Source organism: Spermophilus citellus (assembly GCF_964194105.1).
Source record: "Spermophilus citellus genome assembly, chromosome: 9".
NCBI lineage: Eukaryota > Metazoa > Chordata > Mammalia > Rodentia > Sciuridae > Spermophilus > Spermophilus citellus.
In genome coordinates, this window is record NC_138191.1 from 106666669 (window position 1) to 106691088 (window position 24420).

At 49.8% G+C, this 24420-nt stretch overlaps 2 protein-coding genes across 7 annotated transcripts in view; one reads left to right on the forward strand and one right to left on the reverse strand.

Moving 5' to 3' along the window:
* Positions 1-6458, forward strand: part of LOC308656534 (type III endosome membrane protein TEMP) — a 66494-nt gene extending 60036 nt beyond the window's left edge. For 4 of the 6 annotated variants that reach the window (XM_081307724.1, XM_081307725.1, XM_081307728.1 and 1 more), the window contains 2 exons: positions 5409-5485; positions 5606-6458. In XM_081307724.1, the coding sequence (XP_081163850.1) occupies positions 5449-5485; positions 5606-5928 (360 nt within the window). In that variant the 5' untranslated portion in view covers positions 5409-5448 and the 3' untranslated portion in view covers positions 5929-6458. Of the gene's footprint in view, positions 1-2473; positions 2544-5408; positions 5486-5605 lie in introns of all 6 variants that reach the window. The other 2 variants (XM_081307729.1, XM_081307727.1) reach the window with 2 other exon arrangements.
* Positions 6459-16296: 9838 nt separating this feature from the next.
* Positions 16297-16953, reverse strand: TMEM125 (transmembrane protein 125; the record flags this gene model as incomplete). Its single annotated transcript, XM_081307994.1, has 1 exon — positions 16297-16953. The coding sequence occupies one exon, from the start codon at positions 16951-16953 to the stop codon at positions 16297-16299; it is 657 nt and encodes a 218-aa protein (XP_081164120.1).
* Between the last annotated feature and the right edge of the window lie 7467 nt (positions 16954-24420).

The window sequence follows — 24420 nt, forward strand, 5'->3', positions numbered from 1 at the left end:
TTCTCCCACAGCCAGGCCCCTTGTCTTCCTCTCCCTGGATGACTGCACCAGCTCTCTAGCTTGCCTCTCTGCTCTATCCTGGCCTGCTGGAGGCAAACCAGCAGTGAATGAGGTCCACGGGGGACGAGGACTCTCCCCCAGCCACTTTCCTGCACTCCACTCCTAGGCTCCTTTCTGTCCACTTGAACCAGCCAGTCATGCTCCCACCTCTTAGTGTCTTCCTGTGTGTTCCCTCTGCCCGGAATGCTCTTTCTCCAGACTTTGGTGTAGTTGCTATCTTACTCTTATCTAGATCCCGGTTCAAAGGTTCCCTCATAAATGAGTCCCCTCTTTAGATGATCTTAAGTGAGATCATCTAAAGTAGCAATCTCTTCTCATGTTCACATGAAGCTATTTTCTTCATAACACTCACCATCATCTGAAATAGTCTTATTTGTTTCTTTAATTGTGTACTGTCCATCTTCTCCATTAGAATAAAAGCTTTACAATGACACTAACTCTAATCCTAGTAGCTTGCTCAGAGCGACCACATGGTTGCCAGGGCTGTCATGGAAGCTGCTCACTGCATCAGAGCTCCTGGCTGAAGAGCCAGCAGAAGTTGATATCCAGCCTTCTCTCCGTTCTCCAGGTTACGGGGGCATCCAGCAGATTGCCTTCTGCTGTTTTACAATGTGAGCAGGATGGACCGGATGTGGATCTCTCCTGGGCATTCAAGAAATTTTCTTTCACTTATGGATTGACAGGTGGATGTGTGGACCTTTTGCTTATTTTCTTCTTCTCCAGGACTTAAGGCCAATTGCCTTCTCACAGCCTCATTTTCTGCACCTGTTAAAGGGATAATTAACATCTATCTCATAGCCTGATTATGAGGATCGAATGAGACAGTCCATTAAATAATCACAATGTGATTGCATCGATGTGACATATCCAAAATGGGCAAATCCATAGAGACTGACAGCAGATTAGTAGTTGCTAGAAGCTGGAGGAGGGGGAAGGGGATACTTTTGGTGTGAGGAGAGTGTTTTAGAGATAGAGCTATGGTTGCCCAGTGCCACCAACATACTGCTATAAATGATATGCTTTAAAAAGTGTGAATTTTATAGTATGTGAATAGGGCATGTTATATCTCTTTTTTGAACAATGCAGTGGCAGGGGCATGCAGGTGTTCTGTGGATATCTGTTGAATCCTATGATTTTTTTTCCAGTACTGAACCCAGGGTCACTTTATTACTGGAGCTACGCTCCCGGACCTTTTTATTTTTCCTTTTGAGACAGGGTCTTGCTAGTTCCCCAGGCTTGTCTTGAACTTGAGACCCTCCTTTCTCAGCCTCCAGAGTTGTAAGGATTATATGCGGGTGCCATCAGGCCCCTCTGAATCCTATGATTTCTTTGTTTCAAAAATAAAGTAAACCCCCACCTTTCTTGGCGCCTCTTGCCCCATTTGGGTTAATATTGACTTTCCTCTCATTCATTTCATAAGTATTTATTATTGCCATTTTGGAGTTGGTGATATGATGAGAATTAAGATAGACACAGACCCCACATCCAAAGATCACAGGCTTATGGGAGAAAGTAAAAAGAAAATCACCACACTAGGTGGTTGGTGGTCAGGGTTGTGAGGAGAAGGGCTGAGGTCTGCTGGCATGGGGCATGGAATGGGGCACGGAGAAGGGCACGTCACCCAGACAAGGGAACGTCAGGGAAGGCTTCTAGATAAATGAGGCTTGGTAGCTGGAACCAGCAAGGTAAGGAGGCCTGGTCAGAATAATTCAGCAGTTACAAGATGCAGATGTCGGGGAGGGGTCGGAGATGCCATTGGAGTAGGGAGGGGCTCAGGAAAAGAGCAGAACACACAAATCCAGGGAGCGGAAGTGTGGGAAGGCATTGCAGGTGTAAGCCAGATCAGGGAGAAGTCGGAAGGGGCTCCTGGCAGTGAGTTGAGACTCCATCCCAAGACATTCCAGGCCTCTGCTCTCCAGCACAGTTGTCCCTGTTGAATATGACTCACAAGACTGTGAGATCTTGGCGAGGAAAGGTGAGCCATTACCAGGCTTGCCAGAATGGACTTGTCTTGGGACAAGCTGATGCAGCCCCCACCAGCAAGGACCAGTAGTGGTTGGGAAAATGCCAGAGTACTTTATTATGAAAATCTAAGGAAGGCAGCCTGGTTGTTCACACCAGACCCATACTGGCTATAGATGAGAGGGGTGGGATCATACCCCATGGCCAGACAAGGCTTCGGGACAGGGAGGCAGTCATGGTGGAGAAGCAACCTGTAAGTAGGACACAGCGGCACTCAAGGGTTTAACTGAACTCAAGAAGGTAAAAACACACTTTGGTTCTTGTGGCCTGTAGCTCATTTCTGATCTAACTTCCCCATCTGGCCTCCCTTTCATTCCCAGCCCTGTGGAGTTAAAGTGAGGGCATCTCAGAGTTTTTTTCTTAACGCGGCCTTGGCAACCATCCTCCGCAGCCCTTGCTCCAGATGTGTCCTGCTTCCTGTCTGTCCCAGTGGATCCTGGCCCATTTGTGCCTGAGCCCAGGTAATTGGTCTTCCCCAAGAGCCTGCCTCACCTCAGGCCCTGTGCTGGGTGTTGGGAACCCAGGGACTCCCAAGAGACTGCCTCCCACCCTGGGAGAGCTCCCATGCTAATCGGGAAGCCGCACAAAGAGAAGTACAAGCTGGTGGGAGAAATGCTGTGAGGGTGCTCCGGGCACGCCACAGGTGGCCTTACCAGGCTCAAGGGCTCAGGGAAGGTGACTCCTGAACTGGATCTTGAAGGAGGCACCAGGCCCAGGGATGAGGTGCAAGGCAAGAAGGAGCAGCCCCGGAGAGGCCCAGAATCTGTTTGGTGGGGTCACAGGGAACCTTGAGATCCAGATGAAGGCCCAAGTTGGGTAAACACACACACTTGCAGGAAATTTTAGTGTCTGGTCCATCTCGCTTTGCCTAGGAAGGTCACCCTCCCCCTCCTACTGCAGTTCCGGCCCACCTCCTTCTCTGGCCTGCAAAGCTCCCTTCAACTCTGGACTTTGTACCCATCATAGGAAATTTACTTGTTTATCAGTCTGAGTAGCTGCCTGCTGAGGTCTGCTTCTATTAGGGCCTTCTGGACCCTCCTCCAGATTCTAGCTGTACACTCACCTCCCAATATTGGGGATGAGGGTGAGCCTGCCCCCCTGAAAACTTGGGAAGATGTAGGATGAGACTACCCTGCGGGAGGCGCTGCTAGCCGCCCTGCTCTGCCCTGGCCTCCCCTACCCTCCCCTTCCTTCTCCCGCTGCTTCCGCCCCACCCACCGCCTCCCCAGGTGAGTCAAGTGGTAACTCTGTCCCGCCCACCTGTCCAAGTTCTGCCGGCCCAGCCGGAAGCCACCTCCACGGACTCTGCCCAGTTCCTGAAGGTGGGAGCAGAGGGTGGGGGGACATTGGGGGGCATGGGCGAGGGTGCACAGACTCTCTGTAGATTCCCAGGGGCTCCAGAGAGCAACAAGGAAACTACAGATCAGGGTGGGGGTGTGTCTGTGCAGATCAGAGGGGTGTGTGATTATCTGACCTGAGGGGGCAGGGCGTGTGTGTGTCCGTCCTTGGGAAGGATTCATAGAAACAGGCAGAGAGGAGAGGAATTGGAGTAAAATCTTAGGAAAGTCAAATTGAATTCAAATCATTTCACTATAACAATCTCTTATTTGGGGGGACTTAATGCCTGGGGAGAGATACGCAGCAGGCAGCCAAGAAATGCTTGCAAATGAATGAATGAACTGTGTACCTCGCCTTTCTGATGCGTCCTTCCCACCTCCCCCATAAGTTCACTCTCTCCTTCCTTCCCTGCCCGCAGCCCCCATTCCCCATTCATTTCATTAACTTGCTGAGCCGCCAAAGGCCAGCTCTGCCTGCATGCACCTTGACGCTGATCAGCCAGCCAAGTCCTTGTTCCCAGAGAGCTGCTTGGCTGGAAATAGGCAGTTCTAACTTGTGACTGCCTGAGCAGGACAGGACTGGGGCCACTTCGGGGGAATCCTTGGAAAACCTCAGGGGCAGGATGATCTGATTTGGCCTTGAGGGATGGAGATTCCAAAAACTGTGGAGAGGGTGCCTAGAGGTAGAGGGTGGGTGGGTGGGTGTGTGTCTGAGTGTGGATAGGGACCTGTGGCAAAGAGGTAGGAGAGTTTGTTTGCCCTGAGGACCCCACGCTGGATTGAGGCCTGGGAAGACCATCAGCCCGCAGACCTAAGAGGCTTGGAGCTTTTGAAGGGCTTTTAAGTAGGTGATAGGGTCAGTGTTGGCTCTGTGGAGTGGACTAGAGGCAGGGAAAGATCATTTAGGAGGTCGTGGTGGAAAGATCATGGCAAAAGGTGCAAGGAAAAGGTGGCTTGGGTACAGCAGTGGCTGTCAGGGGAGGGGAGGAACAGGTCACTCTGAGACATTTAGAGGAAGAACTGATGGGGCTTGATGGCAGTTTGGATGTGAGGGGTGAGGGTGTCACTCGGTTATCTGTATTAAAGAATATAACAGAATACTTCCCTACACCAAGTCCTTATAGGTACTTCCCTAGCCTGGCTACTCTGTCCAGGGACTCCTCTGATTCAGGTGCTCCACCTGCAGATGCTGCCCAGCCCAGGTACTTCCTGGGCTGTCTCTCCCCAGGTACTTCCCAACTTTGGAGTTCTTCCTCGAGCTCTGCTGCAGGTCCAGGTGGGCCTCCCCACATGCCTTTGATTCAGGTGCTCCTCCAGCTATTCCCCTCACCTGGGTGCTCCTCTGGCAGGTTGCCTGCCCAGGTGGCCCTCATCCGGAACTTTTCCTGACTCAGGAGGTCCTTGCTGGAATAGTCTCTGGCATGATCCTCCCTCTGGGGGCGGTGTGGGCCTTCTGTGGGTGGAGATGAGTAGATGGGGTTTGCTGGAAAGCTTGAGGGCAGAGATGTGGCAGCAGTGGTACGGGGAGCAGAGGTTCAGGGCTGCCCTGGCTGTGTCTGGGGCCCCTAACCTGGGTAGGTAGTGGGGCATTGGCCTTCTCATGTGGTCTGCCCTGTGTCTAGGTAGCTGCAAACAACTGCTCTTGTCCAGCCTTTGGGAGCCACGAACAGCCTCTGCCTCCATGTCCCATCCTTAGCCAAACAGCATAGCAGACTGGGCTGTGGTGTCAGAGACCTGGGTTCAAATTCTAGGGCTTTGATTGAGTTAGTTTTTGGACCTCAGCATCCTCTTCTGTAAGGTGGAGATGATGTTCATACCTTTAGGAAAGTACAGCCAGTTTCTGCATACTCGGCTTGTTTCTTCTGTGGACAAGTGATGTGGTGAGTTGTCCAGGCCCCAGCATTTGTGCCATGCCCTAACACGGCTGTGTGACCTGGAATATATGCTCTCTGTCTATCCTTGACACCCACACCTCTTTGTATTTTCCAGGACAGAGGCATAGGCCTCTGGCAGAGGTTGAGGCTCACTGATGTCATCAGGCCCTTCCATGAATGGGACAAGCCAAAGTGAGTGATAGCACACGGTGGATAAGGAGAGGGTGGGTTCTCTTAGCTGCTGAGATTGGGGGAGGACCCTGCCCACCCTCCTTTCAGTTTCCCACCTATAATGCTTCTCTTTCTCTGCAGCCCCTGTGGAGCCCTCGAAGCTCCCCGCAATAATATCCACGACCCCTGGACTGGGCACTGGGGGCCGGGCGTGGCCTGTGCTGGTAGGGGTTGTTCTGGGGGCTGTGGTCTTCTCTGTGCTCCTTGCACTTGCTGCCAAATTCCATGTCTGCCGCCGCTACTATGCCAGCTACCGACACCGCCCACTGCCCAGAACAGGAAATAGGAACCGCCCAGAGGTGGGTGAAGATGAGGATGATGATGGTTTCATTGAGGACAATTACATTCAGCCTGGGGCCGGTGAGCTGGAGACAGAGGGGAGCAGGGACCGCTTCTCCCTCTGAGCCCTGATCTTTGGATCCTCTCTTCCCTCCATGCCTGGCAATTTTAAGGACAGCTGATGCTAAATAGGAGCCTCAAGCCTCAGGGACAGAGGGAACAATGACTTAAATGTTGACCAAGAGTAGCGCAATTCTCTCCTTCCTGACACTAGCCACCAAATGACAATGACCTTCTCTTGCTCAATAACTCTAAGTGACTCCCTGCTGTACCTGGAAAAAGCCTAACAACCCTATGAGTATGGAGAAAAGGCCCTCTGTGACTGGCCTACGTGGACTTCTTGTTTCCTCTTTTACCTTCCCCTACTTTACTCCCTTCTTAATTAGGTGAAGTTTTTGCTCAGGTTGTTCCTTAGCCTGGGCTGCCATACCCTTCTCTAAGTCCCCTCTGATAGTGCTGAAAATTCTAGCCCACAGGCCCTCTATGGCCTGCTTGCCTACCTGCCAGCATTGCAGATGTGCCCAGATGGTGCATTTGAGCAGGTGAAATCAGTGCCAAGTTTCCTAATGAATATCTTTCTTATTAATAAAGTGGGTGATCTGGTTGTAATACATTGTTTTTCACAGGAATTAATAAATCGATTTTCATTTTGGATAAACATAAAAAGTCATCATTCATTTATATTTTTCCTGAAAGATACATATCATTCACAGCTGGAAGACACTGCTTCAAGATCCCCTGCACCAGGATACCCTCCATGAGCACCTCCCTCAATCACACCCTGAGAATTTCTCCATGTTTTATTTTAATCTCCATGACAATTGATATCACCCTTCACCATGCCTTTCCCTACAGCTAGACTGTGAGTTCTCTCAGTCCCCAGGTTGTATCTTATTCTCTAGTCTTGTTACTGGAGTCCTAGGCCAGAGGCCTAGCTGGGGAGGTCTCAACAAATCAGATCCTGCCACGCACCCCAAAAACCAAATAGAAAGGTAATGATGAAAAGCAGGAAAGTAATCTTAATCAATATAGCCATATTGGGAAGGCAAAGTGAGGACAAGCATCTCAGCTCTGTCTTTGAGGGTCTGACAATGACTTTGAAGTTTTACAAGAAGACAAATGAGGGTAAGGGTTGGACATTTTCATGGCTGGCGGGTTTGCACAGCTGGCAAAGCATTGATCTTGGTCAGGTGTGGTCTGTTCCATCATATGTCAGGATTAGTCAATTAGAGCTTACCCTAAGAAAGTTATTACTGCCTGTGGAGGGGGTGGTTTCCTCTATCATAAGATGTTTATCGATAAGATCTGTTGTTTCTGGAATCTAAGGTGCCTCAGAGCAAGGGAGATAGAAGTAAAATGGAGGCAGAGATGCCAAGTTTTTAATCCTGTTTTTAATTAACCATTGGACATTTGCAGGCAAATGTGAAGCCTCTTAAGTCCTTGTTTCAGTTTTAGATTCTCTCATGACATGGATGCTAAATAGATACCACCAGATCTCCATATCCACAGGTTCCGCATCCTTGGATTCAACCAACCATGGGTTGAAACTATTTGGGAAAAAAAGATTGTAGAAATATCCAAAAAGTAAAATGTGGATTTGACATTTAACAAGTATTATGATGAGTCCATGGGGATGAGCTGATGTGCAGGCATTGTATTAGGTACTGTAGGTAGTCTAGGGATGATTTAAATTATGAAGTAGGATGTGCATAGGTTATATGCAAACATGATGCTGTTTTATTTAAAGGACTTGAGCATTTGTGGATTTTGGTATCTGCTGGAACCAACCCCTTGTAATACTAGATTCCGAGGGAGAGTTGTATTGTTGAATTACTATGGGCTGAGGAGTGAATGGATGAGAGGTGAGGAAGTAGACAGATGTGGAAGATTTTACCAAGAATCTTGGCAGAAGAGGAGATGGAGAGGGTCATGATTTTGGAGGGGAAATTTAAGAGCAAGGAGGGCAGTTTTAAGATGGGAGAGACCTGAGTTAAGCTTCTCTAATTGCAAATAATAGAAAGGAGTTTGGAGAAGAATTCTGGCTGTTGTGTGGAATCAAAGGGTCAGCTGATAGGAAAAAGGAAAAGAAAGGTGGGGGCGAATCTCATGAAAATCAAAGGGAGATCAGTAGAGGAAAGGGAGGGGTAAACTGCCAGGGTGTGATATTGGCCAAATTATATTGTTATATTGTATGAAAGTATGAATATGTAATAAAAAAAATAAAAATGTACATCATTATGTACAACAATAATGTACCAATATAGAATGTGGGAAAGTAAATAAATGGAGAGATAAACACTGTTCATGGATGACAATAAGAAAATAAAAGGATGACTTGGATGTAGGTGGTCTTAGTGGTTGGAGCTCAGGCATTGTAATCTGTGCTTGTCACTTAGGGGCATTGATGAGAGAGACTCGCTTTGCTTAGGACTTTCAAATTCTTGAATCCAAATTTCAAGTTCTTGAGCAAGAGAACCTGGCCAATTTGGGTCAAGTATTCACTGCTGGGCCAATCCACTATGACTAGGAAGCAGGGTCCTATAGCATTCACATTATTTGGGTGGTCCACGTCTTTTTTTCCAGATCATTCCCAGACAAGGGGCAGTTCTCACAAGCCAGGTGGCTACCTTTCCATGTGTCCACCAGGATGCAGTGTCAGTATTTGAGGGAAAGAAGGAAAATGTTAGTGTGTTTTACACAGGGAGGGGCTTGAGACAGGCAGAAGGTTAAGGAGGACTTGAGTCTAGTGTCTGGGGGTGCCCATGGCAGCCATGAAGCTTGAGAGGATTCATTAGAGCTTTGGAAGTTGAGATGCAAAGCTCACAGTTCAGCCTGAGAGCAACTGAGGCTCAACTGTGACTTTGTGTGTATGTGTGTGTGTGTTATATAATCATGATAGAAAAATCATCTTGTTGTGCAGAGACAGAAATTCAAAGACCACCTAAGGTGTGGCTAGGGGAACAGAGAGACTCCAGAGACGAGGAGGCATAGCTGACGGAACTTGTTGATTTGGGATATGGGGAACAGAAGGTATTGATACAGTTGCCCTGTTTTCTGGCTCAGTAACTGGGTGCAATGAAGAAGAGTAGGTTGGGGAATTGGTGGTTGGTTTAATGTTGAATGCAGGATTTCCAGGGGGAGATGCCAGGGACAACTGGGCTCATGGGGAGAAAAGTCCAGTCTCTGGACATGGGTTTGTGGATAATCAGCACTGTGGTCATTGAAAGCAGGAACAGATGAGATGGCCAGGGAGGGGCAGAGTAAGAGGAGGTGCTGGAATGGAGTGGGGACCTTATCTCCGGGATTGTCAGCAGCGGAAGGCCTGGAAGGGAAGGCTAGAAGGAAGCAGCAAGCTCATGCAGCCCACCTACCAATTGCTGCTGAGTCCAGAGGTTTGACCCTCAAAGGCTTGGGAGAAGCAGAGGCTGCTCTAGCCTGAGACTCACAGGGAAGGCCCCGAACAGTTGGCCTAGGAGATGGAGGGCTCCTTTCCTCTGAGGGAGGTGTTGCTGCAAACGCAGTTGAGCCTGTCCCATGCATTTGAGTTTCTTTGATTCCCACCATAGAGGAGCTGCCCTACATGCAGTTCTGTAACAGAATAACTCTGCTGTTCCTATTTTCACATACTTTTTGACATCTGGGTCAGTACCTCTAGGGGTCCAGGAGAAGGTAAGGTCTCTATTCCAGATTAGCAGTTGCTTTCCCTGAGCCCCAAACCCACAAGGTTCCACTAGCCAGGATTTCTCTTAGAACCTGCCAAACTGGGCTGAGCAGGATCCTGGAGTTACAGGAATCTTGAATCCTGTTTATCTAGGCCTCATTGGATTCCTTGGAAGACTCTGTTCCCATTGCTTTTCACATGCCTGGCCCCAGACACAGAGGGTGCTTGAACTGGATCTGCAGGCTCAGAGGGCCAGAGCTGCTAGAACTGTTGGGAGGCTAGGCACTCACCAGGGCTTCTCTGTCTGGTCTGGCATCAGATCCTGGTCCTCACCTGCCTGTGTCCCTAACCCTGTACATTGTCTTTCACTCCTTAGCACCTGCCACTACCTGTTATGCCCCGTGAACCTCAGCATGTCTTTGGAGGACAACCCAGCTTCCTGGCTGCTTCCAAAGGCAGGGCCACACATCCCTTATCTTGTGTGGTGGTCAAAGACAGTGGGGGTGGGGGGAAGAGGAAGGTGTCACAAAAGCCACAGCCACAAAGTGTAAGAAACTCCAGCTGCATTCTAGCTCAGTAGCAAAGTGATTTGGGAGCACAGGTTACCTGGATTCAAAATCCCAGAGCACAGGTTACCTGGATTCAAAATCCCAGATCTGCTATTTACATGCTGTGTGATCTTGGCAAATTACTCAAACCCTGAGTTCCCTAACTTTATCTCAGTAAAGTGGGGATCATAAGTATTTGCTTCACATGGCTGTTAGCTGGACTAAAAGAATTCTAAACATAAAGTAGAACAAGTGTTCTAGCTGTATCCTGACCCGCACCCCCAGGGCACTGGCTCCTCACAAAGGGAGCTAGCCTTAATCCCAAGGGTGGGGAGTTTGCCAAACCACCACCCTCCTCATTCACTTTCTGCTGGAAACTTGAATTTTTCTGTCTTCCAGGACTCAGATAGGAAGACCTGTTCAGAACAACAAAGGATTTAGATTAAAACCTCTAACACTGTAAAAATAATATTAACACGAGGAACAATGACCATATTGATGTTGTACCTGTACTTATCTTATAATAGCTCTGCTGGGCAGGCAACCTTGCTTTCTAGACTGAATGTTGAAGCTAAATCATTTTCACATGCCTGGCCCCAGGCTTTCACCACCTTACCCAACTCATCAGCATCTTCTTATCTTTTCACCCAGTGACAGCTTAAATTTTGAGGTTTGTTATGCCACTGTCTCTTGCCTGTATCCCAGCAATTGTAATTGTAACTTGCCTGTTCACCCAGCAATAGCAAGCACTGTCTCACCTTTTAGTAAGGATAAAACAGACTCACAGCAGGAATGTCCTAGGTGTAGACCCACCACCACCTTGCCTGGCTGGCTCCCCTATCACCCCCATCCCAGCAAACGGGGGCCCAGCAATTTCAGAGTACAAGCTCCAGGTTTGGGAGAGCAGGCTGTGAAGGTGGAACTGGTCTGCTTCATCCTTGCCAAGCCTGGCCTTTGGCATCTGTGGTCCTTCAGATTCCGGAGGTGACTTCTAAGGCTATGTCCAGAGGAGTCTCACAGGTCCTGGAGAAGAGTCAAGAAGGCATCCCCTGTCCTTGTGAAGGATGCTAAGCACGAGGGGGTATGTGCAGGTCCCTTGGGCCCTGGAGGAAGTTTCTCTAGGGAAAACCCGTGTTTTCAGAAGGCCTGAGGCCTCATATGGGATGTGACTGGATATGGTATGAGAACCACCTGAACTGGGCCATATTTGGCAGTTTCTTGAACATATTCTTCCAGTATCCAGATATTCAAGCATCATGATTGAGTTTTCCAGGTAAGCCAAGGGGGAATCTTATGGTTTGGGTCTGGAATGTCCCACAAAGTCTCATGTTTGAAGACTTGGTCCCCAGTGCAACAATATTCCAAGGTGGATTTTTAAGGGAATGATTGAATCATGAGGGCTGTAACCTCACTGATGGATTAATCCATTTGATGGATAAATAACTTGAATGGCCTTCAGAGAGGCAGGTGGGGTATGGTCAGAGGAAGCAGGTCACTAAGGGTGTGCCCTTGGGGACTCTATCTTGTCCTCTCCCCATGCCCTTCCACCATGATGTTTTTGCCTTGAAGCTAGCTGACCATGAACTGAATCCTATGAAACTAAGCACCCAAACAAATCTTTCCTCCTCTTAGTTGTTTTTCTCAGGTATTTACAGCAGTGGGAAGCTGAATAACACAAGGGACATGTGTCAAGTTTCTCTCTCTGTCTCTCTGCACCTCATCTGTCACCTGATGAGAGCTTCTAAGTCCAGACTACCCTTCTCTGCTTCTATCAGCATCTTCTTCTTTGAACCAGTGGTTCTATTGCTAAGCTACATCCCTAGTTCTTTTTATTTTATTTATTATTTTGAGACAGGGTCTGGCAATTTGTCCAGGTTGATCTTGAACTTGTAATTCTCCTGCAGCCTCCTGAATCGCTGGAATTACAGGCTTTCACCACCTTACCCAACTCATCAGCATCTTCTTGTCTTTTCACCCAGTGCCAGCTTAAATTTTGAGGTTCGTTATGCCACTGTCTTTTGCCTGTATCCCCAACTTACCTGTCCATGGTCTCAGCATTGCATACTCTTGGCGACACTCTCACCTGGGGTCAGCTGCTCCCTGCGCCTGCAACTTGGCTTCTGTTGATGCCTGGTCCCCAGCCTCAGGAAGGCTCTCAAAACTTCCACGAATCTTGCTGTTTTCTTGGTCAGATCCTTCCCCCTTCTCCATAGCAATTCTTTAACACTGTTTTCGCCTTGCAGAGAATAGCTGTTGGTCAAGGCCTCTCTCGATTTTCTGTTTTCAAAATCCATATCCTTTCTTATTAAAATGGAGCTGCAAGTCCAATTCTCTATCTTGTGGCTCCATCCACCTTCCCCTGCTCAGGGACTTTGTTCTAAGACTGACTTCCTACCATGTGTCTTCACCCTTTCTTTTTATCAACATTTAACTCATAGTATCCCTCCCATCTCAAAAAAGCTTTACTAGCTAGTCACAAAGACCTGTCAGTCCCACCTTCTGAACATCCATTGAATCTGTTCTCCTTGAACTCTATCCCAGCAGCCACTCCCCAGTCTAAGCCCCACTACCACACACCTGCATTAATTCCCTAGCTGGTTTCCTTGCCTCCATTTTGGCCCCTTCCAATTAATTTTCTATACTGTGGGCAGAGTGATCATACACAATTCTAACCGGGCCATTTCTCTGCCTGACACTCTCCACTGGTTTCCTCTTGTCCCTGAAAACTAGCCCGCCTGCTAAGGGGATTCTGAAGCCCTGGAACTGGCCCATAGCACTCTCTGGCCCCACCCCTTGCCTCTTCCAGCCTGGCCAACCCACCCTGGTACCTCCAAGGAGCCAAGGTCCTCTGGCCTCTGGGCCCTTCTTCTTGCTATTCCTTCTTTCTAGGATTCTCTCCTCAACCTCTATTGCTTGGTCAGTTGCTTCTCCTCCCTCAGGGCCAGCAGAGACAGTACTTCTCTGGGCTGTTTGGCCACTTCTTCTTTTCTTCCCAAGGCCAAGCCCCAGTGCCATACAGCAGCCATCACAGCCTAAATCCTATCCTGGCCACACTACTCCCTGATTACAATCCCTTTATGCTTCTCAGTGCCCTGAGGACAAAGTTCAAATTCCTCTATTGGCCTGACAAAGCCATTCCTCTGACCATCAGGAGCAGGAGAGGAGGGATCCCATCACATACTCTCCTATTCTGATGGATTGGGAGGTGGAGTCATCTGTGAAGAACTTTGGGGGCCACAGAATCTTAACTAAAGGACAAGGGAGGTGCAGACAGCAAGTGGGGGTGGGTGTGTAGGCCCCCCCCCCCCGGCCCTTGCAAGCGAGCAGAGAGGCTATTAGACAGCTGGTGGCAGAGTGGACTGGGCATAAGTTCAGCTAAGTGATTCGAACCCCTGCAGCTGAAGGCCGGGGTGGTGGCAGGCCTGTGTTAGTGATCAAGGGACCTTGGTACAGTTCTCACCATCTTTTGTCTGGTGTTAAGTTTGGATGGAGAGGTGCTGACTTCCACTATCCCGTGGAGTAGGCCCTCTGGGGGCACAGGCCACAGTCTCCATCTGGTGTCCTTTCAGAGAAACCTGACATTGGCCTTGCTGATGCTCAGTCAGATATTTAAACTGTGTGGCCCTGCCCTCTCCCCATTTTCTAAGCCTCTTTGTTTCTGCTTTCCTTTAGTTTCTTTCTTTCTCTGTCTTTTTTTGGAACTGGAGGTCGAACCTAGGGCTTTGTGAATGCAAGGCAGATGCTTTGCCACAGAGCTATATCCCAGCCCTCCTTTAGTTTCTTAAAAGGAATATTGGGAGGGTCTAACTTTTCTCAGATGAAAGGAAAAGGTACTTCTCCCTGTATTATGGGACAGGAGCATTCTGTGGTCCTCCCACAGTCCAGGAGTTGGCATACGGGTAGATCCCTCTTGAGAAGTTAGGAAGAGTGAAGAAGGATTCAGGGTCAAGTGCCCAGTAGCCTAACTTCCCTATCCTTCCCAGCTAAAGGTGGGTCTCCCTGCCCCTTGCATACACATTGTCATCTGCCCAAGCCACAGTCCTTCATCCATCCCACAAAACCACTACCATGTGTCAGGCCCATGCTGGGAACTAGGGATATACAGGTGAGCGAGACCAAGGAGGAGCTCATCACCTAGTTGAGGTGACAAGTACACAAAGAAAGAATTGCAGCTACTGTCTGCATTTGGGGGCTCTACGGGCATAGAAAAGGACAAGTCACTAGTTTCAGGGGAGAGAACCAGAGAAGATTCCCAGAGACTGTGACACCCCAGAGAGCCAGGGTCTTGAAGAACAAGAAGGCAAAGAAAATAGAACATATAAAGACTGGACAAGTGGATTCATTTTGTGGAAATAGTTGGATGTGGCTGGTTTTGGGGGGTCTTTGAGGGGAGAATGAGATCATATGATGTTAGGAAGGGTGTGAGAAGTGAGCCATGGAAAGATTTTAAGGTAGGTTCCCATCTTAGTTTCAGGATGATCACTCTGACTTAAGTGTTTATGGGAGCATGTGGCAGGGGGAGGTGGATTTAAGAGGCAAAAAGAGAAGAGGTCGGGAGCGAGTAGTAAGGAGGCAGTTCAATTCGGGCAAAGACAAAAGGAGTTCCTGCTAGGTAGGGTACAGATGTTGACTAGCAGGCAGATATCTATGAGGGGAATCAGAGCAGTTGGTGATTTATTGATGGAACTGGGGGAAGAGACTGTGAAGGTACCACCATTTAGCACCACTCTGAGATCTCTGACCTGAATGCTAGGTGACTGGTGGCACTTCCAGGTGAGACAGAGGAGCTCCTTCAAGGTAGCAGAAAATTCCATTTTGCGTGTGTGGAGCATGACTAGGTGTTCTTGGACATCCCTGGCTTTCCCTCTGGGCTGCCCGTGTTGCCCCGTCCCTATAGCCCTCTTCTCCTTGACCATCAGCCCTGTGTTTTTCCAGAAGACAGGCCTGCCCTTGCCTGCTGAAAGCAATTTTCTCACGTGAGGGCCTCTAGTGTAATGTTTCTTAGGAGACAATTCTCTTTCCCTGACTCTCTGGCACCTTCCATCTGTACCTTGCACAGCAGGATGTGAAGCAGCAGTAAGCAGCCTCCCTGTGGGCTGATTCCAGTGGGGCTGTCTTGCTACCACCCAGGAAGTGTCAGCACACCACAGAAGGGCAGGTTCCTTCCAGGGCAGGAAGTGACTCTTAGCACCCCAGAATTCCAAACTCCTCTCCTATGCCCAGGAACCCACAAGCGGGCCAGCTGCTGTAGTGACTAAATGGATGTTCTGGTTTCCAAGGTGGGGTAGGGAGATTCAGCCTCCCAGTCACCCTCAGGGAGTCAGCTGAAGGGAGACAGTGTAAAGGAGGTGCAGTCTCCAGAGAAACCAGCTGAGAACACCCCAAGGCTTCTGACCTCCCCTTGAATCAGCAAGTGAACAAACGTGAAGGACTCTTCAGGTTCTCCACCCTTTTTCTGGAACCACAAAATCCCAGGCCTGGCCCAGGCCACCTTCAAGGCTCCCTTTATGAACTGACATGGGAGGGAAGAGCTGGCCTTGGGAGGAGTGGTGTGTGCGCTAGGGAGGAGGGTCTCCCAGGTGAGATGGTGAGGTGAAGATGACAATGAAAACAGCAGCCACCACTTTATTGCACATCTCTCCCGAGCCCAGTCCTTCCATTCATGACAACATTTAATTCTCAGAAACAGTGGCAACCTGACCTCTAGAAAAGGCCAGAGAGACTAAGTTGCTTGCTGAATCTCCCAGCTATTAGGTGCCTGGGTTGGGGGTTGTAAGGATTTCAATCCAGGCTTGTCTTATTCTGGAGCCCCTGTTCCTTCTGCTTTGCCACCAGTCATTCTTCTTGATGAGCGGTCACTGGTGCAGTCTCTGGGGTGGACAACAGTCACCCTGTGGAAACCCTTGACGGGTATTGCCGGGCAAGGCTAGAGATGAGGGGTGTTGGAAACAGGGATCCCAGATGTTTCTCTCCCTAGAGAACTCAGACCCAGATAGGCAGAGTGACAGTCATCAGACACAAACATGCAGTTCCAAGGAGGCACACATTAACCTGTAATGTGGAATGTGAGTACATGTGGGCTCCTAATCACAAGTCACATACCCAGAGAAGGGCTGATGTGGCCCTGAAACATACACACGTTCACACATAAGCATACACATGCATGTCCTGGCACAGTTCTGGAGACGCTGAGACAGGTCCTGGGAAGGAGGGTTCTGGTTCTATCAGATGAGGCTGGCGATGCTGGAGGTGGTTTCATGACGCTGGCCAGAAGACAACTGTCCTGAGATGCTGAAGATGCTGCTATTGCCACCGTGGCCACTATGGGTTGAGGGAGCAGCTGCACGGGTAGCAGGGCAGTGTCCACTCACGCCCACCTGATATAACAGCAAGCCCAGCAGCAAGAGCGAGCCCAAGGCAGCCAGGGCAATCCCCACAGACAGCATGGTGGCCAGTGGCCGAGCAGGAGCCGGGGCGGCAGCCAGTCCAGCCAGGGTTAGGCCGGTGACCAGCAGCACAAGACCACTGAGCAGCACCACCAGGGCATCAGCCCCTCCACCGCTGCGCAGCAGGGCCACGTGGTGGGCCTGGCGTATACAGTTCATGTCCTGCACAGCTGAGCTCATCAGCTGCTTCACCAGAACCAGCAGGGCCAGTAGGCAGAGCACAGTGCCTGTTGCTAGGCGCCACTCACCAGAGCGGCTGCTGGTGGAGGACAGCAGGGCCACACCACCTGCCCCACAGCCTGCCACAAGGCCCACAGCGACGCTGAAGCACAGCAAGGAGCGTCTTGGCTGCTGGGACCACCACAGTTCCACCTGCTCTGCCAGCATGTCGGGGGGCAGCCCCCGGCCCAAAGGGGCTTGAGCTTGTTCAGACATGGCTTAGTGAGGCAGGTCAGGGCAGAAGGTCGGCGTCGGGGATCAGGGGATACAGATCATGGCCTGGTGCCCCTACCACCTGCTTGGCAGTCGCAGGCCCAGAGTCTTGTTCCTCTCTCAGCCCAGGCTATGGTCATCATCACCTGCAGGGGAAGGATCTCGATGTTACCTCCCATCCACCCAGCTCTCATGGTCTCACCTGAGTATCCTCCCCTGTGTCCTCTAGAATCCCCTTTGGGAAAGCCCCCTCCCCAGCACTGCCCCTTGGGGAAGCCTCTACAGTGACCCCAGGAGAGTTCCCCCTCCTCCTAGGATACCCCCACACCCTTCCAGGAAATCCCCTTGCCCAGCCCCTGACCTCTCCGGCTCTGGCTCTCTCAGTCGCCTGTCCCATCCTGGCTGGCCGAGGGAGCTGGTGCCACAATGGACGATGGGACGAACAGCTAGAGATAAAGCCTCATTCAGGATCCAGACTCACATGGCCTCAGCTGTCACCGCTGGTTCCTGGGGGGGGGGGGTTGTGGGGAGGGGGGCTGATGACTTAACTCTTCTGGAACCAGCGGCCTGACTCTGTAACTTCTCTCTTATAGAGATGAGTCTCCTCTTTCTCTGTGGGTCAGAATCTGGCCCCTAATACCCTCCTTCCAGGCCTATCTCATCTCACAGCCTGACTGGCAGGAAAAGACTTTGGTTCCCAAATTTCCACCTCCAACCAGGATCTTCCTCCCAAGTCAACTGTCATCATGATGTCCCATTGTCATCTCTGATGCAACAGGTCCCAACCCAAGCTGGTCATCTTACCCCAAACCTGCTTCTCTTCTGTGTTCCCAATTTCAGGATTGCATCACACCTCTCAGCCAGGGGGGCTGGTCTCCCTCTGTCACACCCAGTCCACCAGTCAGGCTGTCTATCTATTCTGTTCCTACAGTAGCCCTCCTGTGCCTGCCTCTTCAGCCCTGACCCCCAATGAGCTTTCTGCTGCCCCACTCTTCTCCACTTTCACCCACACCCCACCCATGTCATCCTCCTTCATGGTTTCTTTAAAGTGCTGAGGAAAAAGAAAGGCTCTGGACTTGAACCCCAGTCCAGCCCTCTCCACCGTGGAAACATGGGGAGGGACCTAACAGTGGTTACTCATTTAACCTGTCCTCTAGAGGACAGCCAGCATGACTCACACAGGGCAAAAATAAAGCAGGTGCAGTCTCTGCCCTCAAGGAGCCCAGTTTGCCACAAACATCAGAAATATCCTGTTGGCATGCTAGGAGTTGGGTGTGCTAGGTCAGACAGGGCCCTCTGCACCCAGGAGAGGAGATGGGGAGAGTCAGGGGGCCCCATGAGCTCGGCTCTTAGAGCTTCAGTCTCCTTATCTAAAAAGCAAGGACAGTGACATTTGTCTTAAGGGATGGAAGGGAGTCATTTGACATCTTCCTTTCAGAATTCCAGTGGGGCCTGGAGTCTGCATAGAGGCTGAAGCATGCTTTTTGGAAAAGTGAACCCGATGTTACCCCTCTGATTCCAGATAGGACGGAGCATATGTTCCAGATATGATAACATGACTGTGCAGGGGTACACCCTGAGGAAGTATGCATGCTCCACGACCCCTCCGCTGGGGCTACCAGGCACGGGGAAGTGGGCGGGGCAGATACTCATGCCCCCAAGGGAGGTGGGGGAGGGGCCGTGGGCGGGGCATGGACTCTGTCCCAGCATTCCCTTGGGTTGTTACTCGCTGGTCTGAAAGTAGAGGCACAGGTGTATCGGGTCAGCGGGCGCCAGGCTGGGGGTGGGGTGGAGGATCTCAGGGCGAGAGCTAGTGGGAGAAGGTGGGGGCGGAGCGGGTGGGGAGACTGTGGGGCACTCACGAGAAGCCTGGACGTGCTGGATCCGATTTGAGCAGGCAGGGCCGGGCAGGTGGGGCGCTCTAGCTCCGTTTCCCGGGAGGCACTTCACCTGCCTAACCTGCACTCAGGTGAGCCTGGAGGGAGGGGGGATTAACAGGTGTTGTTTACAGGGCAGGGCCTAAGCCGATTGGCTGACGTGGCAGCGCTCCTTCTGCTGGGCTGAGGCATTCCTGGGAAGGGAGGGGATTTTGTCGGCTGCTGTTGGGGCTTGGAACACAATTCGCTGCGGGAGGAATGTTGTCCATCTGTCCCAGAGCCTGGGCCGCAACCCAACCCCCACTTCAGATTTAGCTCGGAACCTACCCCCAACTCCAGCTGCACTTGCAAACCCTACCTAGAACCCCCCCACCCCCAGCCTCAGCTCCTTTTCTACACCCAACTGCTCATCTGGCCTGAAACTAACTCCTAATTTCAACCCAGATTCTGAACTTAGATCCCAGACCCCAACCCTACCCTCAGCCCCAACCTTGACTCCTGTTCCTGAATCTAGCTCCCTAAAACTCAACTCCAACCTCAAATTCCAGCATCAGGGTCCCCTAACCCAGCCCAGGACCTCCGTCCCTTGACCCTCCCAGGCTGGACCCCCACAAATCCTCTGCTTATTCTCCTCTAGTCTCAAATGCCAGGCAGAAGTAGGCCTGCTGCACCCAGTCTTTCCTGCTGGGGAGGCCTAGAGGAGGAGTAAAAGCCTTTCAAGTGGGAAAGGGAGATCCCAGAAGAAACATTTGACAATAAATGCCATACCGCCTTCCAGTCAGGATGAGTGTCAGTCAGTTCTGCAGGCTCTGCCCTCCACCCTGCCCTTTGCATTTTGAACTCAAGTTCCTTCCACCTGGAATATTTACCACTCCCCAGACGCAGTCTGGTTTACTCAGATTCTTCAGCTGAGATGTCACCTCCTCCAGGGAGCCCTCCCCAACCTAAGGCTGGCTTAGGTGCATGCATGGCCTCTGTGCTTCCCCACAACTCTCTTACTGCAGTGGGCCTAATGCCCTTTATTTACTTTCCTCTTAATCGCCCCCCCCCCACTAGATATGTGGCCCCTAGGGAGTACAGGGATGGTGCCTGTCTTGCTAACCGTCGTGCCCTAGTAGCCAGCGCTCAGCCTGCACACGGGAAGCAGTCAATATTTGTTGAATGATTGACTGAATAAATAAAGTGTGAACTGACCAGTGTAGAGGTTTTGAGGAGGGAGCATGTGAGGGGAAACTGGAAGGACAAGTTTGGCTCAGGCTTGGTTTGGGACGAGGTCTTTAATTCCAAGGGAGGCATTTGGCCTGGGCAGAGTGCCCATGGAGGGTCTGAAGGGTGACAGGGACATAGTTGATATTCTTTTTCTCCTTCTTTGAATTAAATACAGGGGTACTCTATCACTGAACTATACCTCCAGCCCTTTTTATTTTTTGAGACAGGATCTCACTAAGTTGGTAAGGCTGGCCTCAAACTTGTGATCCTCTTGCTTCAGCCTCTCAAGTCACCAGGATGACAGGCATGTGCCACCACACCTGGCGGGGTTCTACTTCTAATCAGCTAATCTGGCACCACACATCCGTGCTCTGGAGTGGCAAATGGGTGACTGGTTGGGGGGGTGCAGGCTGTTATTTATCTTCGGAACTAGATCTTTTAAGGCCCCTTCTTTCTTTCTGATGTAAATGGAATAGAAAGAAAAACAAAGTCAAAATGATCTTTTCATTATCAGTTTGCAAACTAATTGTACCTGAGCTGTTTGTATTTCTCTTTGCTTTGCTCTGTGGAGATAGCTGGAGGCTGTCATAACTCCAGGACGACACATCTGTAGATGTACACCTTGAGCACCTAAGTAATTAAAATGTTCCCAATAACATGTTTCAAAAGAAACAGGTGTAATTCACACATTAAAATGAATATATTTTAATTCCCAAATATATTTTAATATACAAGTTACAAATGAGCTATTTGACAATCTTTTATTTTGTACAAAGTCTTGAAAATTTTACACCCACAGTGCATCAGTTCAGATTGGCTACATTTCAAATGCCCAATTGCCACGTTAGGCTTGTGGTTATGTCCTCACTGGGGGCCACAGCTCTAGATGTTCGTCTTCTGAAGAAAAGCTTGGGGCAAGCTGAGCACTGTGGGGCAGGCCGGATGTGGGGGCAATGATGTTTTAGGTGTTCATTTTGCCACTTTGCAAAATACTATAAAGTTGTCCCTTTAGAATAAAGGGGCTCATGGGAGCAGAGGGCCTGGCAGGATTTACCAGCTGTGGGTTCCTCTTTTTTGGGAATTGAACCCAGGGCCTTGTCAATGCAAGGCAAGCACTCTACCAACTGAGCTATATCCTCAGCCCTGTGGCCTCCTCTTACACACATCAGACATTTATTTATCATCTGGGTCCCAAGGAGGGTACAGTCCCAGGCGGACCCACTGTCTAGCAGCTCCAGGCAGAGCTGGGGTAGTAGACTGATAAGATTTAACCTCCCTTTCTTCTGGGATTTTGAAGTGGGGGGGGGGTGTAAAAGCTTCCTCAGTTTAAACATTGACCAGGCACATCTTTGTTCTAGTCCTGGGTCTTGTCAAATGACTTGCAGTTAAAGTGGACAGGCAGGTTCTGCACAGGGATGTTGCCCTCAAAGTGGAGGTTGTGGGGACAGCTCAGATGGGCATTAATGAAGATCAGGAGGAGGTGGTGGTGGCAGTGGATGTGCTGGGGAAAGTGTGCATTCCATCTGCCCTCAGGAGCATTAGAAGATGAAGGGTGGGTGGGCTGGGAGGGGAAGGGAGAGCTGGGGGCCATTTCCTGCTTCTGCCTTGTTCCCACCTCACATTCTGCTCACCCTGGAAGCCAGAGTGATCCTGTTGTTAGGTAGAGCAGGTAATGTCACTGCCTCTGACCCTCCAGGTTCTCAAGGCCCTCTCTGACCTAGTTCCTGTTACCTCAGAGTCTCTGCACCGGCTGTTCCCTCTGCCTGGAATGCCTTTCTCCCATGTGGCTCCCTCCCTCAACTTCAGGCCACCCTAAAATTCCAGTTTCCCCCAATATTTCCGATTCCCCCCACCTTGATTTCTTTGTTTCCCCTTTAGCATTCTTTTGTACACTGTATTTTTTTTTTTTTTTTGGTCTGTCTGGAGTATTTTCTGCCTCACTGGGGGCCGCTGCAATCTAAATGTCACGAAAAAAGGATTTTTCTTCATTGGCTACTATATTCTCAGGAATAGAAATAGGAATAGGTCTGGTATATCTTGCATGTGCAATAAATGTTTATTGAATGAATAACTGAGTAGTGGAAAGTATACTGGTTTTGGAACTAGATCGATCTTGAAGATTCCAGTCCCAGCTCTAGATGTTTAACATTAGTAAAGTTGCTTACCCTCTGTGGGTCTCAGTGTCTTCATTTGTAAAATGGGGACATTAGTGTTTAATCTAATCCTAAGGAGGATTAAATACTGTAATTCATCCACTGAGCAAACATTTACTGTACCTCTTGTCTGGGCTAGGTAGAGTGCAGGTGCAGGAGACACAGGAATGGGCTAATAACTCTAGAAGAATAGCACAGGGAAGCCATGTGGCTCACGTAACTGGCTCCAGGTAACTGGGGCTTCAGTGGCTCTAGGTAACTGGCCCCAAACTTTGCAGGCTGATGGTTCCCTGTTATAGACATCTTTTGAGGTATCAGTCCCACTCACAATAATCGTTCTCTTTGCAGGAAAGAACCCTGGCAACCAGGATTATATTTTGTGACTCAGTCTTCTGACTATAGGTGATTAGGTAGAGGTAAGCTCCCAACTCAAGCTAGGTCCCAAAGATTCCCTTGTGGAAATTTAAAGTTGGACTGGGGATTTTGTTTCAGCCTGGGGACTTCTTATCCATTCATCTATTATTCTTCTATTCTCATCCATCTATTGATGAGAGATGCTAAAATACTCTTCTGCCAGTTGAATTGGCAATGGAAAGCTGGTTTGGACAGAGAGGCAAGGACAAGAAAGAGAGAGGGGTTGCACCAATGTTCCAGGTCCTGGCTCAGGTTCTTCTTGAGATTTAGGTGCTACATTGCCAAGAGAGTCCATGACACACCAAGAGCCAAATAATAAATTCTCCTTTTATGCTTAAGTTAGCTAGTTTGTTTCTGTTACTTTTGGCAAAAGAAGGGCACCCATAGCTCCTCTGTTCATTCAGAACTAGAATCTTCTAGTCCTAATTTTAATAATACGTACTACACACAGTATGTGCCTAGAAAGTTGCAGTTTATCCTCACTGCCCCTGCCAAATCCCATCATGTGACACATACTACCTGAGCAATAAATATAAATTCCTATATACTACTGCCATAGTACATGATCAGCAACTGCTGCTGCCCAGCAGGATTATTTCTTTCTAAGTCTGTTCTCCTGCTCAGCTCAACTCAGGTGAGTTGGATTGCCTCTCAGATTTATGTTCATATTCAAACATAAGCAGGCCTTGGAACTCCTGGTAGTCCTGGGACGCTATCCCAACAGAGCTCAGGGAAAAGTGAACCCCACTCCTGGTCCTGAAATGCCATTTCTCTCATTCCAGATTTAGAACAGTGATTTTTCAGAGGGTCCCCCCTGGGTGCACAGATATTCCCAGGTCCTTCATTACTCCTAAGTCACCTCCTGGAAACAGCTGGCCAAGCTTTGCATAAGAAGCAGTGGGGAAACTAGATGTTGATATTCGGCCCTCCCATAGGGTGCGGTCTTTGGTTCTGAGAGAACAGGACTGCACAGAGGCTCATCTGGGCTGCTCACACTGTCTGGCCATAGCTCTGGAGGAGGGGGAGGGGGGTCAAGTGGATCTGAAGGGGGTGGATAGAGAGAGAGAGAAATTCTGGAGGTTTCTGGAGAGAGCTCAAGAATCAACTGCAACTAGATGAGCATGAATGGAGTCCATGTGCTAATATCTAGTCACTTAGGTGACCAGTGGGGCCTGGATGGCTGCTGCAGGAGGGGGTGACTTTTAGATCAACTCCATCAATGAGGGGCTGAAAAGAAGTTGGCCCCAGTGGGGGGAGTGCTTCCAGCCTCCCCATGAAGTCAGGATAGACAAAGTGGAAGGAGGTCTGAGATGCAATATCCAGAAAACCAGGGCCAGTAAGTCAGCTTAGGAAAACTGTAGACAGAATGTAGAAAGCAAAACAAAATTGCACCTCTGGCCCCAGATTCACTAGCAAGACACTGTGTTCATCAGTATGCAGCAAAGAATTCGCCCTGCTGATCTGCTGGCCAAGGTGCCAGGTTCTTCTAGGGTGGGACTCTTCCTTGGCCTGGACTTCCTCCTCCTCCTCCTCCTCCTCTCCAGCTGAAGAGCAGCCAGGTTTAAGTTAGGCTCAGCTTGGTTTTCAGCTCCTTTTCCTTCTGGTTCAGCCTCTCTGGGTGTCACATTCACATCACCTTCACCACCTAGTCTGTAGTGTATTTCTTGGGTGCTTCTCCAGAGCACCGTGTAAGAGCACGAAGCCCTGGAGTCCTCCAGGCAGATGGGACTACTGTCCTGGCTCTGCATGCCTGATCATGTGTAGTAAATTTACTCTTTCTTAGTTTTGATTTCCTCATTCGTGAGCTGAGGTCCATC